At 42.4% G+C, this 18475-nt stretch overlaps 2 protein-coding genes and 1 long non-coding RNA gene across 3 annotated transcripts in view; 2 read left to right on the top strand and 1 right to left on the bottom strand.

The window, feature by feature from the left end:
* Positions 1 to 3503: 3503 nt before the first annotated feature.
* On the top strand, positions 3504 to 7872 carry LOC141811181 (uncharacterized). Its single transcript, XR_012600155.1, has 3 exons — positions 3504 to 3537; positions 3638 to 3706; positions 7779 to 7872. It is a non-coding gene; the product is annotated as an uncharacterized LOC141811181 (long non-coding RNA).
* A 71-nt stretch (positions 7873 to 7943) lies between these two features.
* On the top strand, positions 7944 to 15822 carry LOC141784461 (alpha-tectorin-like). Its single transcript, XM_074662301.1, has 13 exons — positions 7944 to 8098; positions 8834 to 9074; positions 9188 to 9344; positions 9552 to 9627; positions 9722 to 9799; positions 9874 to 10076; positions 11618 to 11755; positions 11903 to 12090; positions 12211 to 12359; positions 12512 to 12748; positions 12839 to 13004; positions 13148 to 13239; positions 15687 to 15822. The coding sequence occupies exons 1-12, from the start codon at positions 7944 to 7946 to the stop codon at positions 13214 to 13216; spliced, it is 1857 nt and encodes a 618-aa protein (XP_074518402.1). The 3' UTR covers positions 13217 to 13239; positions 15687 to 15822.
* Positions 13252 to 18475, bottom strand: part of LOC141784460 (uncharacterized) — a 37280-nt gene continuing 32056 nt past the window's right edge. Inside the window, exons 15-16 of the mRNA XM_074662300.1 lie at positions 13804 to 13906; positions 13252 to 13492 (exon numbers count right to left, since the gene is read on the bottom strand). Coding sequence (XP_074518401.1) covers positions 13252 to 13492; positions 13804 to 13906 — 344 coding nt within the window. The remainder of the gene's footprint in view (positions 13493 to 13803; positions 13907 to 18475) is intronic.

Here is an 18475-nt window from a genome sequence, read left to right as displayed (position 1 = left end):
TCTACCGTGTTACTTGCTGTGCAATTATCAGCAAACTCTGCGCCCAATTAAGAAAAATGTTCTCTGTTAGGAGGCGGTAAGGGCAAAAATGCCAGGATGTTTTTGTGGAAGGATCAGGATCTGGATTTTATCAGGATTGATGTTCATATTCACAATATTTGAACCCAAGATCTAAAATCTTTGTGTTCTCATTGGCTATTGTTGACTTATTATCGATATCTACCATTTCTTCTGATTCAGCAGTGGGGCCAGGTTAATGGTTCTATTATTAATTCTAACAGCTCCAGGAGTTCATCTTATTATAACTTTCAATACAATATGATATATTCAGATCACTAACACAAACCCCAAATCAGACTGTGAAGGTCTAAAATATGAACAGTATGTTCACAAACATGTACACACACACACACACACACACACACACACACACACACACACACACACACACACACACACACACACACACACACACACACACACACACACACACACACACACACAAATGACATGTCCGGTAAAAACATGAGAAACCGGCTCAGCACCACTTGCAACTATATTTCCAGTAATGCCCCCCCACACACCCACACACAGTGAGGATGCAGATAAAAAGAGAGCAGAGGCAGCAGAGAGGACAGTGAACTCACCTGCACAGGATCCTCCTCGGAGAGCCTCCAGAACACCTCCATCACCTCCATCGTCTTCATCCTCCATCAAACCTGAGAGGTAAGATCACCTGTGCCCCTGTCTCAGATGTTTTTATTTCATCTCTCTTCTTTATCTTCTTAACTCACCTCTGTGCTGACGAACATACCTCTGAAGCTTTGAAGCCACAGTGAATTCAATATTCGTTATAATGTTATGAATGCATATCAATTAAGCTGCCACAGGTTTTTCTTTAAATAACTCAGAGCAGGTAATGTTTCAGTGTAGTGGTTATTGAATGTATGTAACATTTTCAGAAAGTTATTTGGTCCCTTTCTTAACAACAGATTTTTGTTAAGAGGAAAAGTACTAAATAATGAAACAAGGGTAAACTGTCATGAACCATATCCACCACCCTGGAATTGAATGACCACATTGTAAACCTCCACGAAGCAACATGATTCACATAGCAAGCTGACTGTGCACTGTTTAACATATTTGTTTTGAAATTCTGAAAGGTTTTTATGTTAGTTGATATTTCACATGTCACAAACAGCTGACATGTTAAGCTTGACAACCTCCTGTTACACACATAATGCGTTAAAATTTGGGAAACACGCACTGTAAAATGTGATTTTGCACATTTGTTCTAACATTGTTTTAGGTCAGTATGACAAAAGTTACGGATGGGTCTGTGGATGGGCTGTGGTGGGATCTGTGGTAAGGGTCTGCTGTAAGGGTCTGTGGTAAGGGTCTGTGGTAAGGGTCTGTGGTAAGGGTCTGTGGTGGGGGTCTGTGACGGGGTCCAACTCGGTCTGGTGATGGAGTTCATTGAAGGACTTGGAGAGGACTGAGTGAGAGAAGAAAGTTTCAGTAACACACCTGTTACTCTGCCGATCCAGGAGCTGTCAGACCTCCACCATGAACCGCCTCCTAGTGCTGCTGTCAGCTCTGACAGGGCTGGGAGGTAAGACTCCCTTTGTGTGTGTGTGTGTGTGTGTGTGTGTGTGTGTGTGTGTGTGTGTGTGTGTGTGTGTGTGTGTGTGTGTGTGTGTGTGTGTGTGTGTGTATGTGTGTGTGTGTGTGTGTATGTGTGTGTTTTAATAACTGTTTTATGCTGGGCTAACATCATTGGTTTAAGTCTCATGTGCTCAGTAACTTGATTCATTTGAAAACATCACCTTGTATAAATCCAACTCAACAACCTAAATTTTAAGACTTTTTAATTGAATATTTTCTGTAACCAAACTTAAAAAACAAAAAACATTACAGTCTGTTATGTTAATTCAAAGTTCACTGAAAAGGCTCCACAATGTCAAACAGAGCACAGACAGCCAATCCATGTCATGTAGCACAGTCATCTTGTCTGTGCAATGTGCAGAGCACAGACAGTTGGTCTGTCAGATAGTCTCTTTCGGGACTTGGGGTCTGTGCCTCTAAGCAGCCACTCAACGTTCAGCAGGGTCTTATATCCACTGTGTTCCCTCCTCACTCACGGTCACAAAATGCCATCACAACATAAGTTAATGTCTAACAGTAAAACAGTCAAAGTAATCCAACAAAACTTTTTTTTTTAATTTTAATAAACCTTACTGTTTAAGTTGTTTGCAATCTGTCACGTACAAGCAAGCAATACAAAAACTTGGATAAGTCAAAAGAGGGTTTTATTTAACAATCTTCTCAAAATCTTACTCCTCTCACCAGACCACACAAATCCAAAACACAAATTATTTCCCCACACACATGGGATCTTCTTAGGAGCAAAAAGCAGAGAGCGTGTGGCTGCACTTATGCTGAGCATTTCTGCTCAGCCTCAGTGACCACACCCACATGTAGCCAGGTGTCAGTCATCCAGTCTGATGAGCACCCCGGCCAGGAATCTCCTTCCTCCATCACAACACTCAGAAACTGCACACTTAAACTCCAACTTTAATTAACTCTTTAACAAATTTCAGCTAAAATCAAAGGACACCAACAAGTGTTAACTGATAACAAGTGGTTTAGTGGAATTTTCTTACTCCGATAGAGTTACTGATGGAAGACCAATGTACACCAGCTTAGTGTCCATTTAACACCATTGTGGTGTTAATACTTAACATTGTGAGAGTTGACTGGTAGACACTGTCATAGTGGAAACTTTTAACACTTTGAAAAGTGTTAAATTAACACTTTAAAGAGTGTTAATTAAACACCTTTTCTGTGGTTCCCATATAAACATCAGAGTAGTGTTAAATTCAACTCCCAAAGAGTTAAATTTACCCTTTCAAATCTGTCGTGCACACACACACACACACACACACACACACACACACACACACACACACACAAACAAAAAAACAAACAAAAAAAAGTAAATACAATGAAAACTTTATTGTGTGTGTGTGTGTGTTTGTGTGTTTGTGTGTATATGTGTGTGTGTGTGTGTTTGCAGTCATCTCACTGACCTCAGCTCTGCTCTTGAAGCGTACGATTCCCACCAAATTTATCTTCTATGGAAAAAGCTACGATACAATTTACGTGAGTATGATCCGATTTTTTTAGACGTGTGTGTGTGTGTGTGTGTGTGTGTGTGTGTGTGTGTGTGTGTGTGTGTGTGTGTGAGAGAGAGAGAGACTGATGGACAGAATGTGTTTTATTTGAACCTTGTCTCCTTGATGTCTTCAGGTGAGCTTCCTGGCGGATAAGGTCACCTTCTGTTTCGGTGCATACTATGAGAAGGATGCTAATCCCAGCTGCATAATACTGACAATAGCTGGAACCAGGCGACTTGAGCGTACTGTTTTGAGCTCTCAAGCCGTAAAGCGTTTCCAAAACTCTTTAAAAGATATTTTAAAAACAGTTCCTTCACTGACTGACTTAACATCATTCAGGGTTTCATCCAGTTCAGTTTCTGTAAGTAATTCTCTGGTCATGAATTATTCCAGGCTTTGATGAAATTAATAGTTTAAACACTTACAGACCACTTCCTGAAACTGCCTGTTTGCCTTTCTAGGTGCAAGTGGATTTATTGACTGCCCAAACCATTTCTGGTGTAGTGATGACGGGTGATGGGCCCTTAGTGGTAAGTTAAAGGAATGGATGTTTACAAACTGATACAAAAAATGATATTACCAGAGCAGCAAGAACAGAGTGCAGACACGCAGAAAGAAAATGGAGAAAAGATAGGCTTGTAGTTTCACTGGATTATCTTAAGGAGCAGTGGAGGAGGTATCAGAAAATTGTTAAAGCTGAAAAATCTAAATATTTATCTGATATTATTGCTCAAAATGTCCACAAGCCCCGGATACTTTTTAATACAATATCTTCAATTATAAATCCTGTCCAATCTACCTCCTTGGAGCCTTCACCCAGGGTCTGTGAAGACTTTCTGAATTTTTTCAGATCTAAAGTTGACTCTGTTCGGGTAAATATTATGCATCCATCTTCAGATTTGAGCATAGAGTTCAACCCTGTGGCTCTCTTCACAAACTTTGGGACAGTCTCATTTTCAGCCCTCTCTTAAATTGTTAGGCAGTTGAAGACTTCTTCTTGTCCTTCAGACTGTATTCCCACGCGCCTTTTTAAAGAAGTCTGGGAAACTATTGGGCATAATGTCCTGGATATTGTCAATAGCAGTCTTCTCAATGGTTTTGTACCCACCTTTTGTAAGAGAGCTGTGGTAGAACCCATCTTAAAAAAAGCCAAACTTAGATAAACAGCATTTGGCGAATTATAGACCTATATCAAAACTTCCTTTTTTGTCTAAGATTCTTGAAAAAACTGTGTTTTTACAATTGCAGTCTTTTTTGCAACAACACAATGTCATGGATATGTTTCAGTCTGGCTATAAATCTTTTCATAGCACAGAGACAGCACTTTTAAGGATTTTTAATGATTTGCTTTTAATAACTGATTCTGGGGCTGCAGGTGTTCTTTTGCTTTTAGATCTGACAGCTGCATTTGACACTGTGGACCACACAATTCTTTTATCTCGCTTAGAGCATAGTGTGGGTGTCAGGGGGACAGCATTGGATTGGTTCAGGTCATATCTGTCAGATCGGTCCTATTGTGTTAAGGTTGGGGACTCCATTTCCTCACAGACCACGTTGTGGAGTACCCCAAGGATCTATTCTTGGACCTATCTTGTTTTCTTTATACCGTTTGCCTTTAGGACAGATTTTTAAAAAACATGGTGTGTCGTACCATTTTTATGCAGACGACTCACAAATTTATGTCCCGCTGAAGAAAAACAGCCCCCTGGCACCCCTACTAAACTGCTTGCATGACGTCAAGGTTTGGTTGGCTATAAATTTTTTAAAATTAAATGAATCCAAGACAGAAATTGTCATTTTTAAACCCAACTCTTCTTTTGTTTTCAATTCTGATTTGTGTTCTCTTCAAGAGTTTCATAAATCTACAGCCACCAGCCTTGGCGTCATTGTTGATGGAGATTTTAAACTTGATAAGCAGATAAATACCGTGGTTGAATCCAGTTTTTATCATCTTCGGCTTTTATCTCGTTTAAAACCAGTTTTGTCTTTTAATGATTTGGAGCGAGTGACTCATGCTTTTATCTCTACACGTCTTGACTACTGTAATGCATTGTACACGGGTATTAGTCAAGCGAACCTGGCACGCTTACAGCTAGTCCAAAACTCTGCTGCTCGTCTTTTAACCGGCACACGACATAGAGAACACATCACGCCAATTTTATCTTCACTGCACTGGCTCCCTGTTCATTTTAGAGTTGATTTTAAGATTTTATTGTTTGTTTTTAAGGCCCTGCATGGACTGGCACCCGCGTACATCTCAGACCTCATTGCACTTTACAACGACGTGCGCTCGCTGAGGTCTGAGAGCCAGCTCCAGCTTGTCGTTCCTAAGACAAGGCTTAAAAGTCGGGGCGACCGAGCATTTCCTGTTGTCGGACCCAAGCTGTGGAATAATCTTCCACCACACATCAGAATGGCGCCCTCTGTTGACGCTTTTAAGTCTCGTTTAAAAACACATTTTTATTCACTTGCGTTTAACCCGGCATGAAATTGTGTGGTCCTCTGACTGTTTTTATTTTTTATTTATTTGTTTTAATTATGTTTTTAATTCTTTTTTTAATTTTTTAATATATATTAGTATTTATCATTCAATTCTTTTGTATTGATGTTGGTTGACTGTTTTTATCAGTGCTATTACTCTGTGCAGCACTTTGGGGACCTTGTGTTGGTAAAATGTGCTATATAAATAAAAATGGATTGGATTGGATTGGATTGGAAACTGCTTCTACAGTCTGGGTTTGTTACGCGAATTGGATTATAAACCTAAAACTAATACCTTAAAACTAAACCCTGAGCCCTAAACACTTAACCCTTAACCCAAAACCCTAAACCATACACTGCAAATCTGAAAGGGTAAATTTAAATACCTAAGAGTTAAATTTAACACTGCTCTGGGGTTTATATGGGAACCACTGAAAGTGTTAAATTAACACTTTTCCAAGTGTTAAAAGTGTAACACTATGACTGTGTCACCCAGCAAACTCTCACAATGTAAAATAACATCACAATGGTGTTACATTGACACTCAGTTGGTATACATTTTTCTTCCATTGGTACCACTATGATAATCACCAAAGACAGATTAAAGTGATACTGAGAACATCTATTTTTCTCTTCAACAATTTACGGAAGAAATGTGAAAGGACACACACTGTCATCCAAAAACTTCTGTAACACAAGGTAGTCTATAAATGCAGTTTCCTCCCCACTGACTGTTCACTGCAAATTTGAAATGGCATAATTTAACTCCCTGGGAGTTGAGTTTAACACTGCTCTGACGTTTATATGGGAGCCACTGAAAAAGTGTTCAATTAACACTCTTTAAAGTGTTAATCGAACACTTTTCAAAGCGTAAGAAGTTTAACACTATGACAGTGTCAACCTCTCAACTCTCACAATGTAAAGTAATAACACCACAATGATGTTAATCAACATTAATTTATGTTGTGATGGCGTTTTGTGACCGTGAGTGAACACTTTTCCCTCAACCCTAAACCCTGAGCCTCAAACACTTATCCCTAACCCAAATACCTGAACCCTAGATCCTTTCTCCTAAACCCTGAACCCTAAACACTAATCCTTTCACCCTAAACCCAGAGTCCTTAACAGTTTTCCTCTAACCCTAATCCCAGAGCCCTTAACAGTTTTCCCTTAACCCTAATCCCAGAGCCCTTAACAGTTATCCCTTAACCCTAATCCCAGAGCCCTTAACAGTTATCCCTTAACCCTAATTCCAGAGCTCTTAAGAGTTATACCTTAACCCAAAACAAAAAATTTGTTAACCGTTAACCCCAAACCTAAGGTATTGTGGTGAGAGACACAGCCATCAGACCCACAAAGAGATGCTGGTCAGAGGCAATGACTCCTTCCTCTGGAGACGTTAAAAAGTTCCTCCAACCAGATCAGAAAAGCTAAACTCTTGCAGGTGCTCTTCATTATTTAACAGATATGATGGTCCTACTTAGAAAGGTGTGATAGTCTCATGGGGGCTGGTTTCATGAGGTATGGTGACCAGTGTTGGATGTAACAAGTTAAAGTAAAAGAACTGTTTTTTTTTGGGTAAAAAGCAGTGTAAGGTGTTACTGTTAAAAATATAGTAATGAAACATAGTTGCTTTTTCAGTTGGGCACAACATTACTTTTCCCAGGGACCGGTTTGACAGCAACACTGCCTCAGCCGTGCACATGTGCCATAGTCACTGGCTCTCATCCCACACTGAGGCTGGTACTCACAATAGCATGCAGAGAGCAGTCAGTCATCATGGCATTGTTGTTTTTCTTGTCAAGTACTCTGTGGCATTTTTCAAAATAAAAAAAGAATAACCTGCTATGTGCTCCATAGTAGAACTCTATGTACACCTATAGACATTTAGGAAATGAGATGAGGTTCTGCCCAAAGTCCAGCACCATTAAAGTAACATAAAAGTAACTGGTAATGTAAAAAGTTTCCCTCCACAGAGGGTTACTATGTAAAGTAAGAGAATACTTTTCAAGAAGTAATGTGTAACAAGCAAACACTACTTTTTTAAAGTAACTTTCCCAACACTGATGGTGACATACGCCACTCTTGGACTCTAACCATGCTCTCTATGTTGCTGTCCAGGGATATGAAGTTTTAGCCGCAGAAATTGGACTAGCAAAGAAAGGTGCATTCAAGAGTGGAATGACTTTAAATCTTTACTCATGCAGAACCAAAGGTGAGCAACTTTTTAATACCATGTTCCTCTTCTGTTTGTCAAGATGAAGAGGGTAAAGTGGTGAGTGAACAATGACTTCTTACACTTATGTTTACTTTCTGTCACCAGAGGGGAAGATCGTTTTGAATGGACAAAAAGTGGACTTGGGAGACTGTAAGACAGGGGTCTGCTCAGTTACTGAACTTAAGGAAGAGTCCTGTAGCAAAAATGAGGTCTGCTTCAAAGGGTAAATATGTGTCCTCGCTATTCAGATAGCGTAGAAGTAAAGCTGTGCAAGGAAATCTCCTCTTTCTTGACAAGAATCACCTGCATTTTAATAGACCACCTGACATCAGTGTTGTGGTTTTGAAGCTGTGATTCTGATTCAGGCCAGCAGGTGGTGGTAATGCTCCTAAACTGGGCCACCTGGCAGGAAATGACTTTTTGGCATACTGCAGATTTTACCCTTTTCCCCAAACTACACTTTAGACCAAACCAGTAAAATGATGGGACAGGAGGTGGTTTAAAATCAGCCTTTTTTTTGAAAACGACAGAAAAGATCAAGGCTCCTTCCTCTCTGACCTCACTCTAAAGCCACGCCTCCTAAACATGACAACAGCTGAAGGTGGAGAGCCAGAAGAGCCAGAAGAGTCAGATGTAGCAGTAGAAAGAGAAACAGCAGCCATGACGTTCAGCCTCAGCCTCCTCTTTTGGTTTTGTGCTGCAGAAGTTGTTTTCAAACCTCAGTGTTTGGGTAGGATGCTGTTAGATGATCTGAACCACTTGGTAGAGCTCAGGCCAAGCTGAGCGGCACTCCCTAGCTCATATAATTTCTATGGGGACTAACTTCCTCCTTCAGAGAGCCCTCGTGGACAGTCCAGGAGCTCCAGGGTTTTGCTCTCCTGCTGCTGGCTTAGCTTATCCACCTCACACGTTGCTGTTGTTTGACGGCCTCTTTCTGTTTCTCTCCCTCATCCATCAGCTCCTGTCAGCAAAGATCCATCTGCACCTTCACCGGGCCCTCTGTTATTGATGTCTATAGCCAAACAAACACAATCAAGGATCGTTGTATCTACCTTCTGTTTAGTTCCTCGACACTCAGCAGTTTTTCAGTTCGTGGAGAATACATGGATCGTCGCCGAAAAGACACAAGCTTTTTGCGCAGTGTGTTCATAGTCCTTGATGATAAGACATATGAGCTGGAGCAGGGTGGGAGATTCAAGGTAAGCTACCTGCAGTTCCTTTCTTTACCTGCTGCCTTCACTACTTCACAGTCAGAAATGTTCAGAGAAATCCTCCAGAGAGAGCAGCCAAGTTTTTTTTCTCCTCTGTGCAGAACAAAGGAACCGAAGAGTCCTTAACAGGTACACCGAAGGACATTGACGGCCTTAAAGTCTCTAAAACAGAAAGAGGACTTCTGGTCAGCTATACTGAAAAGGGTCTCACTGTCGACATCTTCTTTGATGGCTACACGGCACAGATTATGATCACAGGTACAAACATGAAGGAGAGATCAGAGTTTAGAGGGACAGTCGGGCAAATTTGCTAAAAAAGTTTTTGGTTAGTCGCTGCTGACGTGTGTGAGCATGAGAGGGTCCAGGGACAAAGACACAAACCTCACTCCAAAGTCATTTGAAGGAATAAATGGGGATCTTTAACAGTGTTAAACTCATCTGATTAATGTTTTTCACCGTGTCCAGGGCAGCCTACAACTTCCTTTCGCATAGGGGGCATGTGTGGCAAAGCCACCGCAACTCCAATTAATACTAAAAACAGGTGAGACCCTGATCTCCTCTTCTCTCTGGACCAGCCTGGCAAAAGTCTGTGTGTTGATATGAAGAAGTTGCAGATCAACCCTGATCTGATGTTATTTGTCGTCCCCTAGCTGTGGTATAAAATATAAAGAAGATGCAGACAAATCCATCGACTGCACAAAGGTGACTGAAAGGTGAGCAGAGATTTTAGATTATCAATTCCTGTTGGAGAGCTGAACCCAGCCCTGACTCTGCCTCTTCTCTCCAGTTGTGGTGTCCTGAAAAAAGACCCCTTCACCGCGTGCTTCGCTGCCGTCCGTCCAGACCCTTACGTGAAAGTCTGTAAAGACACTTTGTGTGCATATCCTTCAGTAGACAACCTGCTGTGTCAGTTCCTGGAAACATACGCCAGAGCCTGCGAAGTTATGACCACAAAGAAAGTGGACGGCTGGCGCTCAAACTCCAAATGCCGTAAGAGCAAACCTGAGTAGCTTTAGGTCCCGAGCAGACTTTGACATGTTGTTACAGTTCACTGAGGACATCACCTCTATACACCTCTTTCAGCCTCACCAAATAAAACACATCTCTCAAACACCAGGGCCCTGTTCTATGAAGCAAGTTCAGTCTAGCGAGATAGCCTTGGAGCTACCTCGCTGAACTGAGCGCGGTAGCTGGCGGTCTCGCGGCACGGTTTCACGACGCTGGTTATCAACCTCATAAGTGGATCCAGCTAGGCAATGAGCGCATGCACGCATATAAGGCGGAGCCTGCTGCATCTGACCAATCGCAAACATGGAGCAGTCTGGAGCGTCAGAGCAGGCCAGAGAGAGAAGGACCGCATACTTCACACAGGAGGAGCAGGAGGTGATCATGAGGAAGTATGACGAGGTGAAACATGTAATTAACGTTAAAAGCAACACCATCGCCGCTGCTAAAGCACGAAAGGAGGGCTGGTAGAAAATTACTGACAGTCGAAATGCGTAAGTGTAGTGCAAAAAAAAAATCATTTGTGCCATTATCATCCTGAAATACTGTTCACCATGCACTTTTACTGTAACATGCAATATACCTAATTTATTTCTTAGATGAATTTATTCATTTGTTTATTCCTATCGTGTTTACATTTTTGTGTGATATGTAGCCCACATGAGCCCTACATGAATTCCTGTCACAATTTTAATACGGGCAATAAAATATTGTCATGGAACAGAAGTGTTGGCATTGAAGATCTTATTACGGCAATGAGAGTTCTTCATTCCTTCTAACTACCTGTAGAAAGTGTCATGTACTACCAACCCCTCCCTGGAAAACCAGTACCTTTCATAAAGGTGGTCATCCGCAAAAGAGAGTGGGTCGGGCTCCGATGTCCACGGGATCCTCTAAGAACAGACGAGCCATTTTTTCGTGAGGGCTCATTGGTCAGTGGGCGAGTAGTCCGCGAGTTCAATCTGGAACCTAACCTGCCCCGGAGCAGGTTAGCCGTTCAGCATGTGTTGCCATGGAGACTCGCCTCGCTGAGGAGTGATCCCGTGTCGTAGAACAGGGAATCCGGAACCCATCCTCAAAGCTACCTTGCTAGGTAGTAATCCTGCTTCTTAGAACAGGGCCCTGCTGCTTCATCAGAAAACAACACAACATCTCTAGAAGTGCTCTGGATTCTGAGAGGTCCAAACATGGGATAAAGGTGTCAAACATTTAAATACAGGTGTATTTGACTTCACGTAGAGTCCTTCAGTGAGGTCTGCAGGGAGCCGGGTTGGTTTGATGGGAGGAATGCAGTCCAAAGGTTTTGTCTGTTGTCTGTATTTTACTTTGACTGTCCCAGCACGGTTTGTTAGAAATAAAGTATCTATCTCATTAACTGCTCCTCACTCTGAACAATGAGCACCAACCAGGTCGAGCCTGTGAACACTTTCTCTGAAGTCCTCCAGAGGTTTTGGAGTTGGTGCCTCTTTGTGTGCTTCTCAAGATGCCGTCAAATTGTCCCTGACGTGTCTTTTTCTCTCTCTCAGCTGCCACCCCTAAAGCCCTCTGTCAGGGCACCTCCTGCAGCTCCAATGAGTTCTGTGGTCAGAAGGAGTACACAGGTAGCTGGACTTGTCTCTGCCGACCGCTTGCAGTACAAACATACAGAGCTGAAAAAACTTTGGGTGAGAAAACAGTGACACACACAAAGCTTTGACCTGTGTAAGGCCCAGTGGTCTGGGGCAGCGGCTCTGTGTGGGCTGTGTCAGACTGTCAGGTCCTGTTGATTCAGTGTTAAAAGATGATCCATGTCTGTGCTGCTGAACGTTCAGGTGGCCCCACTAAGTGCGACCAGAACAAAGCCTCAGTTTCTTTGGTGAACTGTCTCCTGAGGGAAAAAGGCATCGACTACACAAAGTTACACCTCAATGACCCCTCTTGCAAGGGTGTGCTGAATAAGACCAGCGGCATGGTGACCTTTGGGTTTGACAGCACCAAGAAATGTGGGACCATAGTCACGGTGAGTTCTGTCCTTCATGATCTAAGGCTCTTTTATCAGCCAACAGCTGTCATCTCTCACACTCAAACAGTGAACATTCATTAGTAAACATATCACACTGGACTCTCTGGGATCCTGCAGAACGGCGACACAGAAGTGGTCTACCAGAACTCCATTAAATCTGAGGACTATACTGGAGAGGTCATTCGTTATGACATCGTGAAAGTGGATTTCTCCTGCAAACAAGTTCAACCAGAAGTTTCCATTGTGCTGATAACTGTGACCGCCGGGTGAGGAGAGGTCCCTGCTGGGGATAGATGTGTCTCCAGCCTCCTTACAAACGTAAAGCCAAAATACTCTTGATATTACTGCTGACATATTGAGCATCTGTGTGTGTGTGTGTGTGTATGTGTGTGTGTGTGTGTGTGTGTGTGCTCTGTAGCTCTATGGCTGCAACAATCACTTCTGGATCTTGGAGCTACAAGCTAACCATGCAGACCTTCTTGGACCCTGCCCTTTCCAAACCGGCCACGAGTATGCAAATTAACCAGCAGGTCTGGGTGGGGCTAAAGACTACAGGACTGGATCCGAAGCTGGTTGTCATAGTGATTGACTCCTGCTGGGTCACCAAAACCAAGGACCCAGAGAAGGCACCAAAATACTTCCTGATCTCCGGGAGGTGAGACATGAAACAGACATGTTTAACCAAAGTGTTGCTGATTTGCTGATTTGCTGATGCGATGTGTGTTTTTCTTCTCTTTGTGAGCAGCTGTAGAAACCCCAAAGACAACACAGTGAAGATGGAGGGGAACGGCAAAGGAACATCTGGCTCCTTCTGCTTCAACACCTTCCTGTTCCCAGATGGAAAGAGTGATATGTTCCTGCACTGCAAAGTCAAGCTGTGTGACTTAAAGGCGGGCAAGACCTGCGTACCGGTAAACCTGGGATTTACACACTGGGAGGAAGCAGCTTCTCATGCTCCCTTTCTCACCCCTCTTCTCAGTTACTCAGAGAGGGAGTGAAACAATCAGTGGACCTGAGCTCTGGGCATCATCTTCTTCTCCTTATTTACTTTTAGACATGTGGAAAATCTGGAAGCTCTGCCGCTCTGCCAGCTTCATGGATAAAGATCCAGCCCCAGCTTTAATCACCATGAACTGGACCAGTTAGGTAAGCCTACTGCTACTTGGCTATTGGCTGGTGGCACCAGGGTAACTGACCAGAGAGGTCCAGCTGCACCTCAGTGCACCTGTCAGTCCTCTCCATGCCGTTTTTGATGATGATGTAGTCGACCTCTGAAACCAGCCAACAGGAGCATCGTTTCTTGGTCGCCAACATGAGTTTGAGCCACCAGGGTCCAAAGGTTTTATCATCATGTTTAGTCGCATCAAGCTCCAGCCCCAGCCTAAGCTCCAGCCCCAGTCTAAGCCTCACCCAAAGCGGTTAACACATTTTTCCTTCAGCCAGCAGCTTTGCTAACTTAAAAATAAATCAGGCATGGGAAGAAAAACTTCTATACAAACCATAGCACAATGACTTACACTGACATCAGATCACCAGTAACAGCTACAGAGAACTATTTTTTAAAGGGATAGTTCGGATTTTTTGACATGAACCTGTATCGCATCTTCATCTAAAGTTATGTACATCAGCGCTGTCTTACCACTGTCAGCATCCTGTGACCCGAGATCTGGTTCGGTTTTGGTCCAGTTGGCACGACTTCATACTTCTGACAAGTGCACCACCATATGTCTGTCACCCTCTCTCTCCTTCACGTCTCCAGCTGTGGCTCCAGGAGCGACACGACTGTGATCGTCTCTCTCCACCCGTTCTCCATCTGACGAATTTCAGCATCAGTATATTCGGGTTCATAAAGATACCCCCTTGGCTTTGTGCTAAATGTAATGTCATCTTCATCAGGGTCATAGTCAGACATGTTATTGTTATCTTTTTTTAAGTTGTAATGACAGCGCCAACGCGCCGGGCAGCTGGAAGCACTGTGCGGCGCAGTGATACGCAACAGAAAGTAGTGCCAATCGATAACAGAGTCTGACTTTTCTCCGGTTTGCAGTTTTGTGATGCAAATTTATCACTCTTTTGAACACAATTCATTTTGAGAGGAAAAACGCTTTATTTTCGTGACCCCAGCCACGTTGCCGGACTACTTTCGTCTGGACCGAAACCGCACCAGACCTCGGGTCTCAGGACACTGACAGGGGTAAGACAGTGCTGATGTACATAACTTTAGATGAGGATGCCATACAGGTTCATGTCAAAAAATCCGAACTATCCCTTTAAGTCTGCCATTCCACCTTAAAAAACAGTAGACCGCTCTCTTCAACTTTTCGCCCTGTGGGAGAAAAACACCTCACAGAAACTACCAGAGAAGAATCTAACAAGCTCATTTAGACAGGGAGTGAAATACTGAACCACACTGAAAACAAACAGCAGCAGCTGTTCATGCCAGTTACACACATGCCAACTCAGAACTTCAGAAAGGATTTGAAAGGTGGCAAGGCAGGGGCATTCTGACACATGGGGGTCCCTGTCCAGACTGTGGGACCAGAAGCAGCAGGTGAGTACTAGACCCCAAAGACCTGAGTCAGACATGTACTGTGGAGCACATCCAATGAAAAAAAAAAAACAAGAATAAAGACTAAAATGTTCAGATGAGTCCTGAGATAAAGAGGTATGCAGTGGAGAGAGGCTAGGAGAGAGAGAGAGGCCAACAGACAGTTGGTCTGTGGGATAGTCACTTTTGGGACTTGGGGTCTGTGCCCCTGTGCAGCCCCACAATGTTCAGCAGGGTCTCATATCCACTGTGATCCCTCCTCACTCACGGTCACAAAACGCCGTCACAACATAAATTAATGTCTAACGGTAAAATGCACTTAAACAGTCAAAGTAATCCAACAAAACTTTAAAAAAAAAAAAAAAAAAAAAACCTTACTTAAAATATTTTTTTGCAAACAACTGTGGGTTAACAGTGCAGATCAAAGAATAGTTCATGAAAAAAAAATCACTGAGGGGTGGGGTGGTGGCAGCATTAATGGCCTCCCTTGTGTTTCAAGGGTGTTTTGATTAAGAGGCCTGTTTCTTGTCATTTCATCTTATGGAATTGTTTAAGAGAAAGAAAAAAATGTTCTCGTTATCACTTCAGTCTGTTTTCGGGTGTTTATCACACATATATGTGTTAACACTCAGAAACTGCACACTTAAACTCCAACTTTAATGAACTCTTTAACAAAATATCAAATAAAATTAAAGGACACCAACAAGTTAACTGATAACAAGTGGTTTAGTGGAATTTTCTTACTCCTTTCGAGTTACAATGTACACCAACTTAGTGTCCATTTAACACCATGGTGGTGTTAATACTTTACATTGTGAGAGTTGACTGGGTGACACTGTCATAGCGTTAAAATTTTAACACTTTGAGAAGTGTTAATTTAACACTTTTTCAGTGGTTCCCATATAAACACCAGAGCAGTGTTAAATTAAACAGTAAGGGAGATAAATTTACCCTTTCAGATTTGCAGTGTGGCCAGATAACCACAATAGTTTCAGTCAGGAAGTGAGAGGAGCTTATCACTCATTTTGTTCCATTGTCTTCCCAGGTTTTCTCCACAGCTCCTTGGATTAACCTATTGGCTCACAACCTTTGCACCGGTTCCTGACTTTGGCTTGGCCCCGATTCAGAGCACAAGTCCCAAGCTTTGGATGGACCATCTCTCACTTCTTATGAGAATGACAGAACTTTCCTGTGTTTCTACTCTGTAATGAGGGGATGAGTGTGGGGAAACTTTGTGAAGAATCTCTTGCACTTCAGAAAGCAGATTATTGTACATGCTGATAGCTGGGAAGGGTCAGTGAGTGTAAGGAATGACGGACATATGGTGCCACATCCCACATCATATGACCAAACCTATGCCACTTCCTGAATTTAATTCTAGCCCAGTCTTCATTTTAGTGAGATATTGTTTGAGCTGTTTTTGTCTTTACTTTCCATCTGTTCTAAGCATCAAAAGAAAAAAGAATAAACATGGTGTGTGGGAAATAAAGACTTTAGTCATTTTATTAACCTCTTACTGCCTAAATCAATTAACAATGATAAAAATAGATTGTTTTGTGTTTTTGCATTCTTACAAAAGTCAAATTAAACAGAGATTGTTTTTCATGTATTTTTGCATTCTTACAGATGTAAAATTAAATTGTAAATTTGAGTGTAACTTGGTTGTATTCCAGACATGAGAATTTCATCCCCTGAGACAAAATGGATCTCATATGATCTATGTTCTGGGTAAAATATGAATCAATAGGTAATTATGATACGAAGGTAATTTCAGCTGCATCATGACCTGACAGGCTGCACTTGAAAAAGAAACAGTTGGACCAGCTTAAATTACTACTTCAATTGGTCTGTATTGCACTGTAATATGTTAAAATTTAAGCTTACTTAAAAGGATCTAGGAAAACAATTGCAATAAAAAAGGTTAGTAAATATAACTAATAGTCTTCAGTTGAGTTTACTTTACGTCTACTTGTAAAGTTTACTTTACAGCCTATTGTATTGATTCATTTCAAACCGTGAGTGAGGAGGGAATGCAGTGGATATTATACCCAGCTGTACATTAAGATGTCAACCTGCCAAGAGCACAGACTTTCTGTGCTTCACATGACAAGGGCCTGCTGTCTGTGTCCTATGGCATGGACGGTATGGGCTCTAATTTCGCGGCGCAGCGCAGGGGGCGCAAGCCTGGCGCAGCCTGTGCAGTGCTAATTTCGTGCGGCGCACCACCGTGCGCTGCCAATTTGACGATTTGGTGGACTGTCTGTGCAGAGATGGGTGTGACGGCGCGCCAGGGGAAGTTGACGGCGCACTAGGGGGAGTTGACGGCGCACCAGGGGGAGGTGTCAGCAGATTCATGTTGGCGCAGTGACAATTTCGTGCCAAAAAAGTGCGCTGAAAGCTCACCAGCTCCAACCTGGTCTATTCTCGGCGGAAGGCGGAGCGCACCCTCCGCAGCTGTAATTTGGTGACAGGCGCACATGTCATCAAAGCCTCAGAGGCAGGTTTCCAGAGTGTCAAGCACATTTTAATGCAATAAACAATCACAGCAATCACTATTTAATGTAACTGTCTGAACCAGCATATACATTTATATCTATATTAACTGTCCCGTCACATCTGATGTCAGATTAAAGCCGTTTGTCATAATGGAAAGTTAACCTGACAGCAGCTGGAAGTTTGATGTACATCTTACAATTAAACAATAAACAGCCCTAACATCTGATACTGAGTATATATCTGTGTAAAAAAAAAGGCCATTAATCTGAACTGAGATCAGTAGAACGAGGTCCTACCTTTCATGTGCGCCTAAACGTATCACTGCTCAGTCAAATGGATTCTTCGCCCCCTCTCCGCCCAGACTAATGCAGCCTTCAATGGAGCTGGACCTTTACCGGATAAGCGGCCCTTCTAGAGACTTTTCCTTATCTGCTGGAAAGTTATGGACTGAGCTGGGTGTGCGTGCATATTACAGTAAGTTGAACGGGAAGATTGGGAGAATATGTGGGACTTGATAGGCATGCGAGTTAAGTTGAATCCTAGAACAGTGGTATCATGTTTCACTCACTGTGGATACACATATACGTTCCAAATTTCGGTTGTTATTTGTTGTTATTCGGTGGGAATGTTACTGAAACCTGTTTGTTATGTCTCAATATCCACATTTGCTAATGGCAAGTCTTACCGTCAGCACTGCCATTGCTGCACGGTTTAATTAGATGCAGACATAGCAGCACACGTGTAGAGTCAAGGCTGTTTTCCCACCTCTGCCAACAGATGGCAGCATTAGTGCAGTCTTTTCTCTCTGGCAGCAGAGAGGACTTGCAGACACTGGTTTGTTACTGTTGTGATATTTGTTGTGTTGTAATTGAAGTTAAGAATTGTTTAGGAGCCTTTTATGCTGGTTTATGGCAACTGTATTTGGAGATAATTGTTTTCTATTATGGAAGTTAATTTACAAGTGTGTTGTATGTACCTAAAAGAGAAATGTAAATTGTATTTCTAAGTTCTTCTTTGTTTGTATTTACTTTGTTTCAGAACCACACCAAACCAGTCTGCCACAAATCATGGAAATGAGCGTGTGTTAAAATAAAGACTCACTGAGGAATAAAGTGACACGTAGTTGTTCTTGCCGGACAATCTTCATTAGACCTGGATTTTATCCAAACCTGGATACAGTTCATTACACAGGTAGCACCATAGCGTCCCCGTTTCTTTCAACCTGGTTCTCTCATTTCATTTAATTCAAAGAAAAGAGGGAGAGAAAAGACGAAGTAAAAAGAGACAAAATAAATGTATGTCACTCAGGATTTACCCGTGATTTCCCACATTTCTCTG

Source organism: Halichoeres trimaculatus, unplaced genomic scaffold (assembly GCF_033239565.1).
Source record: "Halichoeres trimaculatus isolate MK-OKI-2021-1 unplaced genomic scaffold, fHalTri1.1 fHalTri1_scaffold_22, whole genome shotgun sequence".
In the NCBI taxonomy this organism is placed as follows: domain Eukaryota; kingdom Metazoa; phylum Chordata; class Actinopteri; order Labriformes; family Labridae; genus Halichoeres; species Halichoeres trimaculatus.
The sequence above is the reverse complement of the archived record's forward strand: the minus strand, read 5'-3'. Positions and strand labels throughout refer to the sequence as shown.